The 22,235-nt window shown below is 53.1% G+C and overlaps 1 protein-coding gene across 1 annotated transcript in view; it reads left to right on the top strand.

The window, feature by feature from the left end:
* The first annotated feature begins 3,858 nt into the window (after positions 1 to 3,858).
* LOC142254417 (transmembrane protein 263-B-like) overlaps positions 3,859 to 22,235 on the top strand; it is a 187,258-nt gene continuing 168,881 nt past the window's right edge. Inside the window, exon 1 of the mRNA XM_075325461.1 lies at positions 3,859 to 3,941. Within this exon, the coding sequence (XP_075181576.1) occupies positions 3,936 to 3,941 (6 nt within the window). The 5' untranslated portion in view covers positions 3,859 to 3,935. The remainder of the gene's footprint in view (positions 3,942 to 22,235) is intronic.

Genomic DNA, 22,235 nt, shown 5'->3' with positions numbered 1-22,235 from the left:
GAGGGATAGATAGATAGAGGGATAGATAGATAGAGGGATAAGAGGATAGATAGATAGAGGGATAGATAGAGGGATAGATAGAGGGATAGATAGAGGGATAGATAGAGGGATAGAGGGATAGATAGATAGATAGATAGAGGGATAGATAGATAGATAGAGGGATAGATAGATAGATAGATAGAGGGATAGATAGATAGATAGATAGATAGATAGAGGGATAGATAGAGGGATAGAGGGATAGATAGATAGATAGATAGAGGGATAGATAGAGGGATAGATAGAGGGATAGATAGAGGGATAGATAGAGGGATAGATAGAGGGATAGATAGAGGGATAGATAGAGGGATAGATAGAGGGATAGATAGATAGATAGATAGAGGGATAGATAGAGGGATAGATAGATAGATAGATAGATAGATAGAGGGATACATAGATAGATAGATAGATAGATAGAGGGATACATAGATAGATAGATAGATAGATAGATAGATAGATAGAGGGATAAGAGGATAGATAGATAGAGGGATAGATAGATAGAGGGATAGATAGATAGAGGGATAGATAGATAGAGGGATAAGAGGATAGATAGATAGAGGGATAGATAGAGGGATAGATAGAGGGATAGATAGAGGGATAGATAGAGGGATAGATAGATAGATAGAGGGATAGATAGATAGATAGATAGAGGGATAGATAGATAGATAGATAGATAGATAGAGGGATAAGAGGATAGATAGATAGAGGGATAGATAGAGGGATAGATAGATAGAGGGATAAGAGGATAGATAGATAGAGGGATAGATAGAGGGATAGATAGATAGAGGGATAGATAGATAGAGGGATAGATAGATAGAGGGATAGATAGATAGAGGGATAGATAGATAGAGGGATAGATAGATAGAGGGATAGATAGATAGAGGGATAGATAGATAGAGGGATAAGAGGATAGATAGATAGAGGGATAGATAGATAGAGGGATAGATAGATAGAGGGATAAGAGGATAGATAGATAGAGGGATAGATAGAGGGATAGATAGATAGAGGGATAGATAGATAGAGGGATAGATAGATAGAGGGATAGATAGATAGAGGGATAAGAGGATAGATAGATAGAGGGATAGATAGATAGAGGGATAGATAGAGGGATAGATAGAGGGATAGATAGAGGGATAGATAGATAGAGGGATAGATAGAGGGATAGATAGATAGATAGATAGATAGAGGGATAGATAGATAGATAGATAGATAGAGGGATAGATAGATAGATAGATAGATAGAGGGATAGATAGAGGGATAGATAGATAGATAGATAGATAGAGGGATACATAGATAGATAGATAGATAGATAGATAGAGGGATAAGAGGATAGATAGATAGAGGGATAGATAGATAGAGGGATAGATAGATAGAGGGATAGATAGATAGAGGGATAGATAGATAGAGGGATAGATAGATAGAGGGATAAGAGGATAGATAGAGGGATAGATAGAGGGATAGATAGAGGGATAGATAGAGGGATAGATAGAGGGATAGATAGAGGGATAGATAGAGGGATAGATAGAGGGATAGATAGAGGGATAGATAGAGGGATAGATAGAGGGATAGATAGATAGAGGGATAGATAGAGGGATAGATAGAGGGATAGATAGATAGATAGAGGGATAGATAGATAGATAGATAGAGGGATAGATAGATAGATAGATAGATAGAGGGATACATAGATAGATAGAGGGATAGATAGATAGATAGATAGATAGAGGGATAGATAGATAGATAGATAGATAGATAGAGGGATACATAGATAGATAGAGGGATAAGAGGATAGATAGATAGAGGGATAGATAGAGGGATAGATAGATAGAGGGATAAGAGGATAGATAGATAGAGGGATAGATAGAGGGATAGATAGATAGAGGGATAGATAGATAGAGGGATAGATAGATAGAGGGATAGATAGATAGAGGGATAGATAGATAGAGGGATAGATAGATAGAGGGATAGATAGATAGAGGGATAGATAGATAGAGGGATAGATAGATAGAGGGATAGATAGAGGGATAGATAGATAGAGGGATAAGAGGATAGATAGATAGAGGGATAGATAGAGGGATAGATAGAGGGATAGATAGAGGGATAGAGGGATAGATAGAGGGATAGAGGGATAGATAGAGGGATACATAGATAGATAGAGGGATAAGAGGATAGATAGATAGAGGGATAGATAGAGGGATAGATAGATAGAGGGATAGATAGATAGAGGGATAAGAGGATAGATAGATAGAGGGATAGATAGAGGGATAGAGAGAGGGATAGAGAGAGGGATAGAGAGAGGGATAGAGAGAGGGATAGAGAGAGGGATAGAGAGAGGGATAGAGAGAGGGATAGAGAGAGGGATAGAGAGAGGGATAGATAGAGGGATAGATAGATAGAGGGATAGATAGATAGATAGAGGGATAAGAGGATAGATAGATAGAGGGATAGATAGAGGGATAGATAGATAGATAGATAGAGGGATACATAGATAGATAGAGGGATAGATAGATAGATAGAGGGATAAGAGGATAGATAGAGGGATAGATAGATAGAGGGATAAGAGGATAGATAGATAGAGGGATAGATAGAGGGATAGATAGAGGGATAGATAGAGGGATAGATAGAGGGATAGAGGGATACAAAGATAGATAGAGGGATAAGAGGATAGATAGATAGAGGGATAGATAGAGGGATAGATAGATAGAGGGATAGATAGATAGATAGAGGGATACAAAGATAGATAGAGGGATAAGAGGATAGATAGATAGAGGGATAGATAGAGGGATAGATAGATAGAGGGATAGATAGATAGAGGGATAAGAGGATAGATAGATAGAGGGATAGATAGAGGGATAGATAGAGGGATAGATAGAGGGATAGATAGAGGGATAGATAGAGGGATAGATAGAGGGATAGATAGAGGGATACATAGAGGGATACATAGATAGATAGAGGGATACATAGATAGATAGAGGGATAAGAGGATAGATAGATAGAGGGATAGATAGATAGAGGGATAGATAGATAGAGGGATAGATAGATAGAGGGATAGATAGAGGGATAGATAGAGGGATAGATAGAGGGATAGATAGAGGGATAGATAGAGGGATAGATAGAGGGATAGATAGAGGGATAGATAGAGGGATAGATAGAGGGATAGATAGAGGGATAGATAGATAGAGGGATAGATAGATAGAGGGATAGATAGATAGAGGGATAGATAGATAGAGGGATAAGAGGATAGATAGATAGAGGGATAGATAGAGGGATAGATAGATAGAGGGATAGAGGGATAGATAGAGGGATAGATAGAGGGATAGATAGAGGGATAGATAGATAGAGGGATAGATAGATAGATAGAGGGATAGATAGATAGATAGATAGAGGGATACATAGATAGATAGAGGGATAAGAGGATAGATAGAGGGATGGATAGATAGAGGGATAAATAGAGGGATAGATGGATAGATAGAGGGATAGATAATAGATAGAGGGATAGATAATAGATAGATAGATAGATAGAGGGATAGATAGATAGATAGAGGGATAGATAGAGGGATAGATAGATAGAGGGATAGATAGATAGAGGGATAGATAGATAGAGGGATAGATAGATAGAGGGATAGATAGAGGGATAGCTAGATAGATAGATAGATAATACGTAAATAAATAGATGATTGGGGATGTACAGAGGATGTCGCCTGTATTCTCCGTCCATGGTGCTGAAACACTTTTCTGCCACACACAATATGGCGGCGGCGGCGGCGTCCGTGCTGATGGCTGTGAAGCTCAGGCGTGACGTCACTTCCGCCCTCCAGTAATCAGTGTTTCCATCTCGAGCAGTGCACAGCGCCATCTGCTGGAGCTCACAGGAGGGACCGGAGACTCCGCCGCCGGCAGCCATGAAGGTGAGATTGGTCCTATCGTGTCCGACCTTAGTCAGCCTCCTATGTAGACCCCCCACCTGCAGTCACACGACCCCCAGCATGCCCTGACAGATACACTGCGCACTGCATGCTGGGACGTGGACAGGAACAAGTTGGGGGACATGTAATGTGCATGTGTGAGGAGCCGTCAGCAAGTAGGCAAAGTGAAGGGGCTGTCCCCTCAAGACCACCTTATTCCATGTAGCCTAAAGGATCACCTGGGAATTTAGAGAGCGGACGAGTAATGGGGGATCAGCCACAGCCCCCGTACTATAGTCACTGCTGTGCCCCCATAATACCAGCCACAGCCCCCGTACTATAGTCACTGCTGTGCCCCCATAATACCACCCACAGCCCCCGTACTATAGTCACTGCTGTGCCCCCATAATACCAGCCACAGCCCCCGTACTATAGTCACTGCTGTGCCCCCATAATACCAGCCACAGCCCCCGTACTATAGTCACTGCTGTGCCCCCATAATACCAGCCCCAGCCCCCGTACTATAGTCACTGCTGTGCCCCCATAATACCAGCCCCAGCCCCCGTACTATAGTCACTGCTGTGCCCCCATAATACCAGCCACAGCCCCCGTACTATAGTCACTGCTGTGCCCCCATAATACCAGCCACAGCCCCCGTACTATAGTCACTGCTGTGCCCCCATAATACTAGCCACAGCCCCCGTACTATAGTCACTGCTGTGCCCCCATAATACCAGCCACAGCCCCCGTACTATAGTCACTGCTGTGCCCTCATAATACCAGCCACAGCCCCCGTACTATAGTCACTGCTGTGCCCCCATAATACCAGCCACAGCCCCGTACTATAGTCACTGCTGTGCCCCCATAATACCAGCCACAGCCCCCGTACTATAGTCACTGCTGTGCCCCCATAATACCAGCCACAGCCCCCGTACTATAGTCACTGCTGTGCCCCCATAATACCAGCCACAGCCCCCGTACTATAGTCACTGCTGTGCCCCCATAATACCAGCCACAGCCCCCGTACTATAGTCACTGCTGTGCCCCCATAATACTAGCCACAGCCCCCGTACTATAGTCACTGCTGTGCCCCCATAATACTAGCCACAGCCCCCGTACTATAGTCACTGCTGTGCCCCCATAATACTAGCCACAGCCCCCGTACTATAGTCACTGCTGTGCCCCCATAATACCAGCCACAGCCCCCGTACTATAGTCACCGCTGTGCCCCCATAATACCACAGCCCCCGTACTATAGTCACCGCTGTGCCCCCATAATACCAGCCACAGCCCCCGTACTATAGTCACCGCTGTGCCCCCATAATACCAGCCACAGCCCCCCGTACTATAGTCACTGCTGTGCCCCCATAATACCAGCCACAGCCCCCGTACTATAGTCACTGCTGTGCCCCCATAATACCAGCCCCAGCCCCCGTACTATAGTCACTGCTGTGCCCCCATAATACCAGCCCCAGCCCCCGTACTATAGTCACTGCTGTGCCCCCATAATACCAGCCACAGCCCCCGTACTATAGTCACTGCTGTGCCCCCATAATACCAGCCACAGCCCCCGTACTATAGTCACTGCTGTGCCCCCATAATACTAGCCACAGCCCCCGTACTATAGTCACTGCTGTGCCCCCATAATACCAGCCACAGCCCCCGTACTATAGTCACTGCTGTGCCCCCATAATACCAGCCACAGCCCCCGTACTATAGTCACTGCTGTGCCCCCATAATACCAGCCACAGCCCCCGTACTATAGTCACTGCTGTGCCCCCATAATACTAGCCACAGCCCCCGTACTATAGTCACTGCTGTGCCCCCATAATACCAGCCACAGCCCCCGTACTATAGTCACTGCTGTGCCCCCATAATACCAGCCACAGCCCCCGTACTATAGTCACTGCTGTGCCCCCATAATACTAGCCACAGCCCCCGTACTATAGTCACTGCTGTGCCCCCATAATACCAGCCACAGCCCCCGTACTATAGTCACTGCTGTGCCCCCATAATACCAGCCACAGCCCCAGTACTATAGTCACTGCTGTGCCCCCATAATACCAGCCACAGCCCCCGTACTATAGTCACTGCTGTGCCCCCATAATACCAGCCACAGCCCCAGTACTATAGTCACTGCTGTGCCCCCATAATACCACAGCCCCCGTACTATAGTCACTGCTGTGCCCCTATAATACCAGCCACAGCCCCCGTACTATAGTCACTGCTGTGCCCCCATAATACTAGCCACAGCCCCGTACTATAGTCACTGCTGTGCCCCCATAATACCAGCCACAGCCCCAGTACTATAGTCACTGCTGTGCCCCCATAATACCACAGCCCCCGTACTATAGTCACTGCTGTGCCCCTATAATACCAGCCACAGCCCCCGTACTATAGTCACTGCTGTGCCCCCATAATACCAGCCACAGCCCCCGTACTATAGTCACTGCTGTGCCCTCATAATACCAGCCACAGCCCCCATACTATAGTCACTGCTGTGCCCCCATAATACCAGCCACAGCCCCGTACTATAGTCACTGCTGTGCCCCCATAATACCAGCCACAGCCCCCGTACTATAGTCACTGCTGTGCCCCCATAATACCAGCCACAGCCCCCGTACTATAGTCACTGCTGTGCCCCCATAATACCAGCCACAGCCCCCGTACTATAGTCACTGCTGTGCCCCCATAATACCAGCCACAGCCCCCGTACTATAGTCACTGCTGTGCCCCCATAATACCAGCCACAGCCCCGTACTATAGTCACTGCTGTGCCCCCATAATACCAGCCACAGCCCCCGTACTATAGTCACTGCTGTGCCCCCATAATACCAGCCACAGCCCCGTACTATAGTCACTGCTGTGCCCCCATAATACCAGCCACAGCCCCCGTACTATAGTCACTGCTGTGCCCCCATAATACCAGCCACAGCCCCCGTACTATAGTCACTGCTGTGCCCCCATAATACCAGCCACAGCCCCCGTACTATAGTCACTGCTGTGCCCCCATAATACCAGCCACAGCCCCGTACTATAGTCACTGCTGTGCCCCCTGTGAGGTAGCGTGGTCGGCTGCGCAGCAGAAGACACGGGATCCAGGCATTAAGGTTCACAGCACACGGTTTTTAATGTCCAAACAAAAGTCGACAACAATATACATGTGCCTCTCCAGCAGAGAACTCAGGGAGTTGTGTTCACCCCCTCACACCCGGCACACCTGCCCTTGTTCCTGATTCTATTTAACCCTTCCTTCAGCCTGTAGGGAAACAGCATTAACCCTGGAGTGGATTTACTTTCTGTCATGGAGTGAGCACAACCGGGGCGAGACATACCGGCCGTCATAGATAACCCCGGTCACATTCTCTCACACACACCCCCCTCAGTTCAAGCGTGCGGGGTTGAACTCCCGCCATCAAACACGGGCCGCGGGACAAGGCATCGGCGTTGCCCTGCAACCTACCGGCCCTATGTTCAACCGTAAACCGGAAGTTCTGCAGAGAAAGGAACCACCGGGTAACCCGGGCATTCCGTTCCTTGGCGGACCTCATCCAGACCAGTGGAGAGTGATCCGTCACCAAGCGAAACTGTCGTCCCAGCAGGTAATAGCGTAGGGACTCCAAGGCCCACTTGATCGCCAGGCACTCCTTCTCCACTACGCTATAATTCCGCTCGGGAGGGGTGAGCTTCCTGCTTAAGAAGGTGACGGGGTGTTCCTCCCCCTGAACCACCTGAGACAGCACTGCCCCCAGGCCGACCTCTGAGGCGTCAGTCTGCACTATGAACTCCTTCCGGAAATCAGGGTGTACAAGAACGGGCTGTCCGCACAGGACCCCCTTCAGGGCCCGGAAGGAGTCCTCGGCCTGCGGAGTCCAGCGCACCATGACGGACTTCTTGCCTTTGAGAAGGTCCGTCAAGGGGGCTGATAGTCCCGCAAAATCCTTTACAAACCTCCTGTAGTATCCCACGATACCCAGGAAGGCCCTAACCTGCTTCGTGGTCAGGGGTCTAGGCCACTTCTGGATCGCCTCAACCTTGTTAATTTGGGGCTTAATCACTCCTTGGCCTATCACGTAGCCCAAGTAGCGGGCTTCCGTGAGTCCCAACGCACATTTCTTGGGATTGGCTGTCAATCCGGCTGTTCGAAGCGCGTCCACCACCGCTTGTACCTGTTCCAAGTGGGTCTGCCAATCGGAGCTGTAAATAATGATGTCATCAAGGTACGCTGATGCATACGCCTGGTGGGGTTCCAGCACCAGGTCCATCAACCTCTTGAATGTGGCCGGAGCGCCATGTAACCCAAAAGGCAAGACAACATAGTGGAAGAGACCCTCCGGCGTAACAAAAGCGGTTTTCTCCTTGGCGGACTCCGTCAGTGGCACCTGCCAGTACCCCTTGGTCAGGTCGAGCGTGGTAAAATATCGCGCCTGTCCCAGCCTATCAATCAGCTCATCCACCCGGGGCATGGGGTAGAGATCGAACTTGGATATTTCGTTCAATCTCCTAAAGTCATTGCAGAACCTTAAGGAGCCATCGGGTTTTGGTATTAGGACAATCGGACTAGCCCATTCACTCCGGGATTTTTCGATGACCCCCAGGCGTAGCATTGTCTTCACTTCCTCCGATATGGCTTGTCGTCGAGCCTCCGGTACCCGGTATGACTTCAGGCGTACCTTCAGGTGGGGCTCGGTGACAATATCATGTCGTATCAGACTGGTCCTACCAGGCAGCTCGGAGAAGACATCGGGGTTCTGCTGAACCAACCGTCTGGCCTCTCGCCTCTGAGTCTTGGTGAGGGCTTCTCCAATCCTTACTTCCGGTTCGTCCTCTCCGGAGGTCGCTGGAGCCGGATGTGAACGACCCGAAGAGGAGGGAGGTGGGGAAAAAACAGCCATCAGGCTTTCCCGTTCCTGCCAAGGTTTTAATAGGTTGACATGGTATATTTGTTCAGGTTTCCGCCTACCGGGCTGCAATACCTTATAGTTAACCACCCCGACTCTTTCCTTTATCTCGTAGGGGCCTTGCCACTGAGCCAGGAATGTACTCTCCGCCGTGGGGATCAATACCAACACCCGATCCCCGGGTTTAAAGGTCCGCACGGTGGCTTGTCTATTGTAGCGGCCGCTTTGCGCGGCCTGAGCCTCCTGTAAATGCTCCTTCACAATTGGCATGACCGCGCTTATGCGGTTCTGCATACCCAAAATGTGTTCAATCACACTTTTATGGGGGGTGGGCTCCTGCTCCCATGTTTCCTTTGCCAGGTCCAACAATCCCCGGGGATGTCGCCCGTATAACAATTCAAAAGGCGAAAACCCCGTGGATGCCTGTGGCACCTCTCGTATGGCAAACATCAAATAGGGAAGCATCATATCCCAGTCTTTCCCGTCTTTGGAAATCACCCTTTTGAGCATGGTTTTCAGAGTTTTATTGAAACGCTCGACTAAACCGTCCGTTTGAGGATGATACACAGACGTACGCAACTGCTTGATCTGGAGTAACCGGCATAGCTCTTTGGTCACTTTAGACATGAATGGGGTCCCCTGATCCGTAAGGATCTCCTTGGGCAACCCCACCCGGCAGAACACAGCAAACAACTCCCGAGCTATAAGCCTCGCCGCAGTATGTCTGAGAGGTATCGCCTCGGGATACCGGGTGGCATAGTCAACGATCACCAGGATGTGTTGGTGCCCTCGAGCGGACTTTATGAGGGGCCCCACCAGATCCATCCCTATCCGTTCAAAAGGGACTTCTATAATGGGTAACGGTACCAACGGACTGCGAAAATGGGTCAGGGGTGCGGTAAGCTAACACTCCGGGCAGGTTTCGCAGAACCGTTTTACCTCCCCAAAGACTCCGGGCCAATAGAACCTTTGCAATATTCGCTCCTGCGTTTTCTTGACCCCTAGGTGGCCACTCATCAGGTGTTTATGAGCCAAGTCGAGGACCCGCCGGCGATGCGGCTGGGGCACGACCAACTGCTCTACCCCCACGCCCCGTATTTCATCTACCCGGTAGAGTAAATCCTGCTTAAGAGCGAAGTGGGGGTACCTTACCTGGGCACCGGGCAGCTGTGCCACCCAGTCAATTACTGTCACCCGACTCCGGGCATGTATTAATGTAGGGTCCTGGAGTTGGGCAGTCCCAAACGTATCCGGGGACGCCTCCAACTCCGGGATGGGTTCGACCGTCTCAGCCTCTCCTGCCAATACCTCTAGGGGCGACCTATCGGGTTCACATTCTGTCCCTATCATGGGGACCCCTACGGCAGGTGTCCCGGATTCAGGATTGTAGGGCTCAGGTCCCGGACTGACCAATATCTGAGGAGACTTAGGGGGTCCCTTCCATAAAGTCCAAAAATAGGGCAGATCCCTTCCTAGGATCACGTCATAGGGAAGAGTGTTAAGAAGTCCCACCTCATGTTGCACCTGACCGCAAGGTGCTGTGATGGTGACAATCCCTGTGGGATAGTCTCGGCGGTCCCCATGTATGCAAACCACCCCCACGGTACGTCCTGTGGCCTTTACTTTTGCCCTCAAGGTGGATCGCACAAGGGTCACTAAGCTTCCGGAATCCAACAAGCCTGTAACCGGACATCCATTCACCTGTATTTGGCACAAGTGGGGCTCCGTCTCTGGGGAGACCAGGTCAGCGGTACACACCACCTGAGCATACATTGAACCCCGCCGGGTAACCCCACAATCCATGGGCTCTGTGGTGAGTGGACACTGGGCTTCCATATGTCCCACCCGCTGGCACCGCCAACATCTAATGGGGACGGAAACCCCCTTGACGGGTTGTCGTTTAGGGTACAGAACCTTCCGGACCTCAGGAATGGCGGCCGCGGCCTCAGACGGGACGGTAGGGGACTCCTGCACCGTTGTCAGCGGTGGGTCCTTGGCCCTAGGCTTGGAGGGGCCGGACCGACGGGCGGTACGCAAAGTCTCAGTGTCCCGTATCAAGTCCTGCGTAGCCACATGCCGCTCTACCAGGGACACTAATTGGTCCAGGGTACTCGGGTCACCCTGTCCTACCCACCGTTGAACGGTGACGGGTAAAGTGCGCACAAAACGATCCACTACTACCCTTTCCACCATTTGCGCCGGGCTCAGAGTGTCAGGCTGCAACCACTTTTTTACGAGATGCAACAAGTCATAGGCCTGGGAGCGTACGGGTTTGGCTTCCTCATAGAACCACTGATTTACCCGCTGAGCCCGTACATAGGTATTCACCCCCAACCGAGCCAGTATTTCGACTTTTAGGGTCACATAGTCAATGGCGTCCTCGGTACAGAGGTCCAGGTACGCTTTTTGGGGTTCCCCCGTCAGATAGGGCGACAATACCTCAGCCCACTGGGGGGTCGGCAGCTTTTCCCGCTCGGCCACCCGCTCAAACACCGCCAGGAACGCTTCCACATCATCCCCCGGGGTCATCTTTTGCAATGCTTGTCTCACCGCTTTCCGGACGCTGCCGTCGTCACCCGGTCCCAGGGTTGTTGCTGCTGGTCCGGCACGGATCGACTTGGCCAGGAGAACCATCTGTTCTTGATGTCTTTGTTCCTGCAATTGCAAGGCTTGCTTCTGACGTGCATTGGCCTGAACCAGCTGTTCTTGGTGCCTTTTGTCCTGCACTTGCAAGGATTGCTGCTGACGTTCCAACGCCCGGAGCAGGTGTGCATTGGTCTCTTGCTGCTGTGCATTAGCCTGTTGTTGCTGTGCATTAGCCTGAGCCAGCTGCTGTAGTATGTCCTCCATGGCGTCACCGGGTTTGGGGCTGTAATATAGCCGCTCGAATCCAGGACATGTGCTACTGGGTCCCCAGGGATGGATGCTACACCTCACCGGCTGGCAATGCCCGCCGATTCTCCATCATATGTGAGGTAGCACGGTCGGCTGCGCAGCAGAAGACACGGGATCCAGGCACCAAGGTTCACAGCACACGGTTTAATATCCAAACAAAAGTCCACAGCAATATACATGTGCCTCTCCAGCAGAGACTCAGGGAGTTGTGTTCACTCCCCCACACCCGGCACACCTGCCCCTTGTTCCTGTTTCCATTTAACCCTTCCTTCAGCCTGTAGGGAAACAGCATTAACCCTAGAGTGGATTTACTTTCTATCATGGAGTGAGCACAACCGGGGCGAGACATACCGGCCGTCATAGATAACCCCGGTCACAGTCTCACACCCCATAATACCAGCCACAGCCCCCGTACTATAGTCACTGCTGTGCCCCCATAATACCAGCCACAGCCCCCATACTATAGTCACTGCTGTGCCCCCATAATACCAGCCACAGCCCCCGTACTATAGTCACTGCTGTGCCCCCATAATACCAGCCAGAGCCCCCCGTACTATAGTCACTGCTGTGCCCCCATAATACCAGCCACAGCCCCCGTACTATAGTCACCGCTGTGCCCCCCATAATACCAGCCACAGCCCGCATACTATAGTCACTGCTGTGCCCCCCATAATACCAGCCACAGCCCCCATACTATAGTCACTGCTGTGCCCCCCATAATACCAGCCACAGCCCCCATAACTATAGTCACTGCTGTGCCCCCATAATACCAGCCAGAGCCCCCGTACTATAGTCACTGCTGTGCCCCCATAATACCAGCCACAGCCCCCGTTACAATAGTCACTGCTGTGCCCTCATAATACCAGCCACAGCCCCCGTACTATAGTCACTGCTGTGCCCCCATAATACCAGCCCCAGCCCCCGTACTATAGTCACTGCTGTGCCCCCCATAATACCAGCCACAACCCCCCGTACTATAGTCACTGCTGTGCCCCCCATAATACCAGCCCCAGCCCCCCGTACTATAGTCACTGCTGTGCCCTCATAATACCAGCCACAGCCCCCGTACTATAGTCACTGCTGTGCCCCCATAATACCAGCCACAGCCCCCGTACTATAGTCACTGCTGTGCCCCCCATAATACCAGCCAGAGCCCCCGTACTATAGTCACTGCTGTGCCCCCATAATACCAGCCACAGCCCCCGTACAATAGTCACTGCTGTGCCCTCATAATACCAGCCACAGCCCCCGTACTATAGTCACTGCTGTGCCCCCATAATACCAGCCCCAGCCCCCGTACTATAGTCACTGCTGTGCCCCCATAATACCAGCCACAGCCCCCGTACTATAGTCACTGCTGTGCCCCCATAATACCAGCCACAGCCCCCGTACTATAGTCACTGCTGTGCCCCCATAATACCAGCCCCCAGCCCCCGTACTATAGTCACTGCTGTGCCCCCATAATACCAGCCACAACCCCCGTACTATAGTCACTGCTGTGCCCCCATAATACCAGCCACAGCCCCGTACTATAGTCACTGCTGTGCCCCCATAATACCAGCCACAGCTCCCGTACTATAGTCACTGCTGTGCCCCCCATAATACCAGCCACAGCCCCCGTACTATAGTCACTGCTGTGCCCCCAATAATACCAGCCACAGCCCCCCGTACTATAGTCACTGCTGTGCCCCCATAATACCAGCCACAGCCCCCGTACTATAGTCACTGCTGTGCCCCCATAATACCAGCCACAGCCCCGTACTATAGTCACTACTGTGCCCCCATAATACCAGCCCCAGCCCCCGTACTATAGTCACTGCTGTGCCCCCATAATACCAGCCACAGCCCCCGTACTATAGTCACCGCTGTGCCCCCATAATACCAGCCCCAGCCCCCGTACTATAGTCACTGCTGTGCCCCCATAATACCAGCCCCAGCCCCCGTACTATAGTCACCGCTGTGCCCCCATAATACCAGCCCCAGCCCCCGTACTATAGTCACTACTGTGCCCCCATAATACCAGCCACAGCCCCCGTACTATAGTCACTGCTGTGCCCCCATAATACCACAGCCCCGTACTATAGTCACTGCTGTGCCCCCATAATACCAGCCACAGCTCCCGTACTATAGTCACTGCTGTGCCCCCATAATACCAGCCACAGCCCCCGTACTATAGTCACCGCTGTGCCCCCATAATACCAGCCACAGCCCCGTACTATAGTCACTGCTGTGCCCCCATAATACCAGCCACAGCCCCCGTACTATAGTCACTGCTGTGCCCCCATAATACCAGCCACAGCCCCCGTACTATAGTCACCGCTGTGCCCCCATAATACCAGCCACAGCCCCCGTACTATAGTCACTGCTGTGCCCCCATAATACCAGCCCACAACCCCCCGTACTATAGTCACCGCTGTGCCCCCATAATACCAGCCACAGCCCCGTACTATAGTCACTGCTGTGCCCCCATAATACCAGCCACAGCCCCCGTACTATAGTCACTGCTGTGCCCCCATAATACCAGCCACAGCCCCCGTACTATAGTCACTGCTGTGCCCCCATAATACCAGCCACAGCCCCCGTACTATAGTCACCGCTGTGCCCCCATAATACCAGCCACAGCCCCGTACTATAGTCACTGCTGTGCCCCCATAATACCAGCCACAGCCCCCGTACTATAGTCACCGCTGTGCCCCCATAATACCAGCCACAGCCCCCGTACTATAGTCACTGCTGTGCCCCCCATAATACCAGCCACAGCCCCCTGTACTATAGTCACTGCTGTGCCCCCATAATACCAGCCACAGCCCCATACTATAGTCACTGCTGTGCCCCCATAATACCAGCCACAGCCCCCGTACTATAGTCAATGCTGTGCCCCCATAATACCAGCCACAGCCCCCGTACTATAGTCACTGCTGTGCCCCCATAATACCAGCCACAGCCCCCGTACTATAGTCACTGCTGTGCCCCCATAATACCAGCCACAGCCCCCGTACTATAGTCACTGCTGTGAGCCCCCATAATACCAGCCACAGCCCCCGTACTATAGTCACTGCTGTGCCCCCATAATACCCAGCCCCAGCCCCCGTACTATAGTCACTGCTGTGCCCCCATAATACCAGCCACAGCCCCCGTACTATAGTCACTGCTGTGCCCCCATAATACCAGCCACAGCCCCCGTACTATAGTCAATGCTGTGCCCCCATAATACCAGCCACAGCCCCCGTACTATAGTCACTGCTGTGCCCCCATAATACCAGCCACAGCCCCCGTACTATAGTCACTGCTGTGCCCCCATAATACCAGCCACAGCCCCCGTACTATAGCCCCCGTACTATAGTCACCGCTGTGCCCCCATAATACCAGCCACAGCCCCGTACTATAGTCACTGCTGTGCCCCCATAATACCCAGCCACAGCCCCCGTACTATAGTCACTGCTGTGCCCCCATAATACCAGCCACAGCCCCCGTACTATAGTCACTGCTGTGCCCCCATATACTCAGCCACAGCCCCCGTACTATAGTCACTGCTGTGCCCGCATAATACCAGCCACAGCCCCGTACTATAGTCACTGCTGTGCCCCCATAATACCAGCCACAGCCCCCGTACTATAGTCACTGCTGTGCCCCCATAATACCAGCCACAGCCCCCGTACTATAGTCACTGCTGTGCCCCCATAATACCAGCCACAGCCCCCGTACTATACTCACTGCTGTGCCCCCATAATACCAGCCACAGCCCCCGTACTATAGTCACCGCTGTGCCCCCATAATACCAGCCACAGCCCCCGTACTATAGTCACTGCTGTGCCCCCCATAATACCAGCCACAGCCCCCGTACTATAGTCACTGCGGTGCCCCCCATAATACCAGCCACAGCCCCGTACTATAGTCACTGCTGTGCCCCCATAATACCAGCCACAGCCCCCGTACTATAGTCACTGCTGTGCCCCCATAATACCAGCCACAGCCCCCGTACTATAGTCACTGCTGTGCCCTCATAATACCAGCCACAGCCCCCCGTACTATAGTCACTGCTGTGTCCCCATAATACCAGCCACAGCCCCCCGTACTATAGTCACTGCTGTGCCCCCATAATACCAGCCCCAGCCCCCGTACTATAGTCACTGCTGTGCCCCCATAATACCAGCCACAGCCCCCGTACTATAGTCACTGCTGTGCCCCCATAATACCAGCCCCAGCCCCCGTACTATAGTCACTGCTGTGCCCCCCATAATACCAGGCCACAGCCCCGTACTATAGTCACTGCTGTGCCCCTCATAATACCAGCCACAGCCCCCGTACTATAGTCACTTGCTGTGCCCCCATAATACCAGCCACAGCCCCCGTACTATAGTCACTGCTGTGCCCCCATAATACCAGCCTCAGCCCCCGTACTATAGTCACTGCTGTGCCCCCATAATACCAGCCACAGCCCCCGTACTATAGTCACCAGCTGTGCCCCATAATACCAGCCACAGCCCCCGTACTATAGTCACCGCTGTGCCCCCATAATACCAGCCCCAGCCCCCGTACTATAGTCACTGCTGTGCCCCCATAATACCAGCCACAGCCCCCGTACTATAGTCACTGCTGTGCCCCCATAATACCAGCCCACAGCCCCCGTACTATAGTCACTGCTGTGCCCCCATAATACCACAGCCCCCGTACTATAGTCACTGCTGTGCCCCTCATAATACCAGCCACAGCCCCCGTACTATAGTCACTGCTGTGCCCCCATAATACCAGCCACAGCCCCCGTACTATAGTCACCGCTGTGCCCCCATAATACCAGCCACAGCCCCCGTACTATAGTCACTGCTGTGCCCCCATAATACCAGCCACAGCCCCCCGTACTATAGTCACTGCTGTGCCCCCATAATACCAGCCACAGCCCCCGTACTATAGTCACCGCTGTGCCCCCATAATACCAGCCACAGCCCCGTACTATAGTCACTGCTGTGCCCCCATAATACTAGCCACAGCCCCCGTACTATAGTCACTGCTGTGCCCCCATAATACCAGCCACAGCCCCCCGTACTATAGTCACTGCTGTGCCCCCATAATACCAGCCACAGCCCCCGTACTATAGTCACCTGCTGTGCCCTCATAATACCAGCCACAGCCCCCGTACTATAGTCACTGCTGTGCCCCATAATACCAGCCACAGCCCCCGTACTATAGTCACTGGCTGTGCCCCCATAATACCACAGCCCCCGTACTATAGTCACAGCTGTGCCCCCATAATACCAGCCACAGCCCCGTACTATAGTCACTGCTGTGCCCCCATAATACTAGCCACAGCCCCCGTACTATAGTCACTGCTGTGCCCCCCATAATACCAGCCAACAGCCCCCGTACTATAGTCACTGCTGTGCCCCCATAATACCAGCCACAGCCCCCGTACTATAGTCACTGCTGTGCCCCCATAATACCAGCCACAGCCCCCGTACTATAGTCACTGCTGTGCCCCATAATACCAGGCACAGCCCCCGTACTATAGTCACTGCTGTGCCCCCATAATACCAGCCATCAGCCCCCGTACTATAGTCACTGCTGTGCCCCCATAATACCAGCCCAGCCCCCGTACTATAGTCACCGCTGTGCCCCCATAATACCAGCCCCAGCCCCCGTACTATAGTCACTGCTGTGCCCCCATAATACCAGCCACAGCCCCCCTTACTATAGTCACTGCTGTGCCCCCATAATACCAGCCCAGCCCCCGTACTATAGTCACTGCTGTGCCCCCATAATACCAGCCACAGCCCCCGTACTATAGTCACTGCTGTGCCCCCATAATACCAGCCCCAGCCCCCGTTACTATAGTCACTGCTGTGCCCCCATAATACCAGCCACAGCCCCCGTACTATAGTCACTGCTGTGCCCCCATAATACCCAGCCACAGCCCCCCGTACTATAGTCACTGCTGTGCCCCCATAATACCAGCCACAGCCCCCGTACTATAGTCACTGCTGTGCCCCCATAATACCAGCCACAGCCCCCGTACTATAGTCACTGCTGTGCCCCCATAATACCCAGCCACAGCCCCCGTACTATAGTCACTGCTGTGGCCCCCCATAATACCAGCCACAGCCCCCGTACTATAGTCACTGCTGTGCCCCCATAATACCAGCCACAGCCCCCGTACTATAGTCACTGCTGTGCCCCCATAATACCAGCCACAGCCCCCGTACTATAGTCACTGCTGTGCCCCCATAATACCAGCCACAGCCCCCGTACTATAGTCACTGCTGTGCCCCCATAATACCAGCCACAGCCCCCGTACTATAGTCACTGCTGTGCCCCCATAATACCAGCCACAGCCCCCGTACTATAGTCACTGCTGTGCCCCCATAATACCAGCCACAGCCCCCGTACTATAGTCACTGCTGTGCCCTCATAATACCAGCCACAGCCCCCGTACTATAGTCACTGCTGTGCCCCCATAATACCAGCCACAGCCCCCGTACTATAGTCACTGCTGTGCCCCCATAATACCAGCCACAGCCCCCGTACTATAGTCACTGCTGTGCCCCCATAATACCAGCCACAGCCCCCGTACTATAGTCACTGCTGTGCCCCCATAATACCAGCCACAGCCCCCGTACTATAGTCACTGCTGTGCCCTCATAATACCAGCCCACAGCCCCCGTACTATAGTCACTGCTGTGCCCTCATAATACCAGCCACAGCCCCCGTACTATAGTCACTGCTGTGCCCTCATAATACCCAGCCACAGCCCCCGTACTATAGTCACTGCTGGTGCCCCCATAATACCAGCCACAGCCCCCGTACTATAGTCACTGCTGTGCCCCCATAATACCAGCCACAGCCCCTCGTACTATAGTCACCGCTGTGCCCCCATAATACCAGCCACAGCCCCCGTACTATAGTCACTGCTGTGCCCCTCATAATACCAGCCACGGCCCCCGTACTATAGTCACTGCTGTGCCCCCATAATACTAGCCACAGCCCCCGTACTAATAGTCACTGCTGTGCCCCCATAATACCAGGCCCACAGCCCCTGTACTATAGTCACTGCTGTGCCCCCATAATACCAGCCACAGCCCCCGTACTATAGTCACTGCTGTGCCCCTATAATACCAAGCCACATCCCCCGTACTATAGTCACTGCTGTGCCCCCATAATACCAGCCACAGCCCCCGTACTATAGTCACTGCTGTGCCCCCATAATACCAGCCACAGCCCCTGTACTATAGTCACTACTGTGCCCCCATAATACCAGGCCACAGCCCCCGTACTATAGTCCACTGCTGTGCCCCCATAATACCAGCCACAGCCCCCGTACTATAGTCACCTGCTGTGCCCCCATAATACCAGCCACAGCCCCGTACTATAGTCACTGCTGTGCCCCCATAATACCAGCCACAGCCCCCGTACTATAGTCACTGCTGTGCCCCCATAATACCAGCCACAGCCCCCGTACTATAGTCACTGCTGTGCCCCCATAATACCAGCCACAGCCCCCGTACTATAGTCACTGCTGTGCCCCCATAATACCACAGCCCCCGTACTATAGTCACTGCTGTGCCCCCATAATACCAGCCACAGCCCCCGTACTATAGTCACTGCTGTGCCCCCATAATACCAGCCCCAGCCCCCGTACTATAGTCACTGCTGTGCCCCCATAATACCAGCCACAGCCCCCGTACTATAGTCACTGGCTGTGCCCTCATAATACCAGCCACAGCCCCCCGTACTATAGTCACTGCTGTGCCCCCATAATACCAGCCACAGCCCCCGTACTATAGTCACTGCTGTGCCCCCATAATACCAGCCACAGCCCCCGTACTATAGTCACCGCTGTGCCCCCATAATACCAGCCCCAGCCCCCCGTACTATAGTCACTGCTGTGCCCCCATAATACCAGCCACAGCCCCGTACTATAGTCCACTGCTGTGCCCTCATAATACCAGCCACAAGCCCCCAGTACTATAGTCACTGCTGTGCCCCCATAATACCAGCCACAGCCCCCGTACTATAGTCACTGCTGTGCCCCCATAATACCAGCCCCAGCCCCCGTACTATAGTCACTGCTGTGCCCCCATAATACCAGCCACAGCCCCCGTACTATAGTCACTGCTGTGCCCCCATAATACCAGCCACAGCCCCCCGTACTATAGTCACATGCTGTGCCCCCATAATACCAGCCACAGCCCCCGTACTATAGTCACTGCTGTGCCCCCTATAATACCAGCCACAGCCCCCGTACTATAGTCACTGCTGTGCCCCCATAATACCAGCCACAGCCCCCGTACTATAGTCACTGCTGTGCCCCCATAATACCAGCCACAGCCCCCGTACTATAGTCACTGCTGTGCCCCATAATACCAGCCACAGCCCCCTGTACTATAGTCACTGCTGTGCCCCCATAATACCAGCCACAGCCCCCGTACTATAGTCACTGCTGTGCCCCCATAATACCAGCCACAGCCCCCGTACTATAGTCACCTGCTGTGCCCCCATAATACCAGCCACAGCCCCCGTACTATAGTCACTGCTGTGCCCCCATAAATACCAAGCCACAGCCCCCGTACTATAGTCACTGCTGTGCCCCCATAATACCAGCCACAGCCCCCGTACTATAGTCACTGCTGTGCCCCCATAATACCAGCCACAGCCCCCGTACTATAGTCACCTGCTGTGCCCCCATAATACCAGCCACAGCCCCCCGTACTATAGTCACTGCTGTGCCCCCATAATACCAGCCACAGCCCCCCGTACTATAGTCACTGCTGTGCCCCCATAATACCAGCCACAGCCCCCGTACTATAGCTCACTGCTGTGCCCCCATAATACCAGCCACAGCCCCCGTACTATAGTCACTGCTGTGCCCCATAATACCAGCCACAGCCCCGTACTATAGTCACTGCTGTGCCCCCATAATACAGCCACAAGCCCCCGTACTATAGTCACTGCTGTGCCCTCATAATACCAGCCACAGCCCCCGTACTATAGTCACTGCTGTGCCCCCATAATACCAGCCACAGCCCCCGTACTATAGTCACTGCTGTGCCTCATAATACCAGCCACAGCCCTCGTACTATAGTCAACTGCTGTGCCCCCCATAATACCAGCCACAGCCCCCGTACTATAGTCACTGCTGTGCCCCTCATAATACCAGCCACAGCCCCCCGTACTATAGTCACTGCTGTGCCCTCATAATACCAGCCCACAGCCCCCCGTACTATAGTCACTGCTGTGCCCGCCTTCATAATACCAGCCACAGCCCCCGTACTATAGTCACCTGCTGTGCCCCCATAATACCAGCCACAGCCCCCGTACTATAGTCACTGCTGTGCCCCCATAATACCAGGCCACAGCCCCCAGCCCCGTACTATAGTCACTGCTGTGCCCCCATAATACCAGCCACAGCCCCACGTACTATAGTCACTGCTGTGCCCCCCATAATACCAGCCCCACAGCCCCCGTACTATAGTCACTGCTGTGCCCCCATAATACCAGCCAACAGCCCCCGTACTATAGTCACTGCTGTGCCCCCATAATACCAGCCACAGCCCCGTACTATAGTCACTGCTGTGCCCCCATAATACCAGCACACAGCCCCCCGTACTATAGTCACTGCTGTGCCCCCATAATACCAGCCACAGCCCCCGTACTATAGTCACTGCTGTGCACCCATAATACCAGCCACAGCCCCCGTACTATAGTCACTGCTGTGCCCCCATAATACCAGCCACAGCCCCCGTACTATAGTCACCTGCTGTGCCCCCATAATACCAGCCCCAGCCCCCGTACTATAGTCACTGCTTGTGCCCCCCATAATACCAGCCCGCAGCCCCCGTACTATAGTCACCGCTGTGCCCCCATAATACCAGCCCCAGCCCCCGTACTATAGTCCACCTGCTGTGCCCCCATAATACCAGCCCCAGCCCCCGTACTATAGTCACTACTGTGCCCCCATAATACCACAGCCCCGTACTATAGTCACTGCTGTGCCCCCATAATACCAGCCACAGCTCCCGTACTATAGTCACTGCTGTGCCCCCCATAATACCAGCCACAGCCCCCGTAACTATAGTCACTGCTGTGCCCCCATAATACCAGCCACAGCCCCCGTACTATAGTCACTGCTGTGCCCCCCATAATACCACCCACAGCCCCCGTACTATAGTCACCGCTGTGCCCTCATAATACCAGCCACAGCCCCCGTACTATAGGCACTGCTGTGCCCCCATAATACCAGCCACAGCCCCCGTACTATAGTCACTGCTGTGCCCCCCATAATACCAGCCCACAGCCCCCGTACTATAGTCACTCGCTGTGCCCCCATAATACCAGCCCCAGCCCCCGTACTATAGTCACTGCTGTGCCCCCAATAATACCAGCCACAGCCCCCGTACTATAGTCACTGCTGTGCCCTCATAATTACCCAGCCACAGCCCCCGTACTATAGTCCACTGCTGTGCCCTCATAATAACCAGCCAGCAGCCCCCCGTACTATAGTCACTGACTG

Source organism: Anomaloglossus baeobatrachus, chromosome 10, assembly GCF_048569485.1.
Source record: "Anomaloglossus baeobatrachus isolate aAnoBae1 chromosome 10, aAnoBae1.hap1, whole genome shotgun sequence".
Classification (NCBI taxonomy): Eukaryota; Metazoa; Chordata; class Amphibia; order Anura; family Aromobatidae; genus Anomaloglossus; species Anomaloglossus baeobatrachus.
Note: the sequence above shows the minus strand (reverse complement) of the source record. Positions and strands in the feature narration are given on the sequence as shown.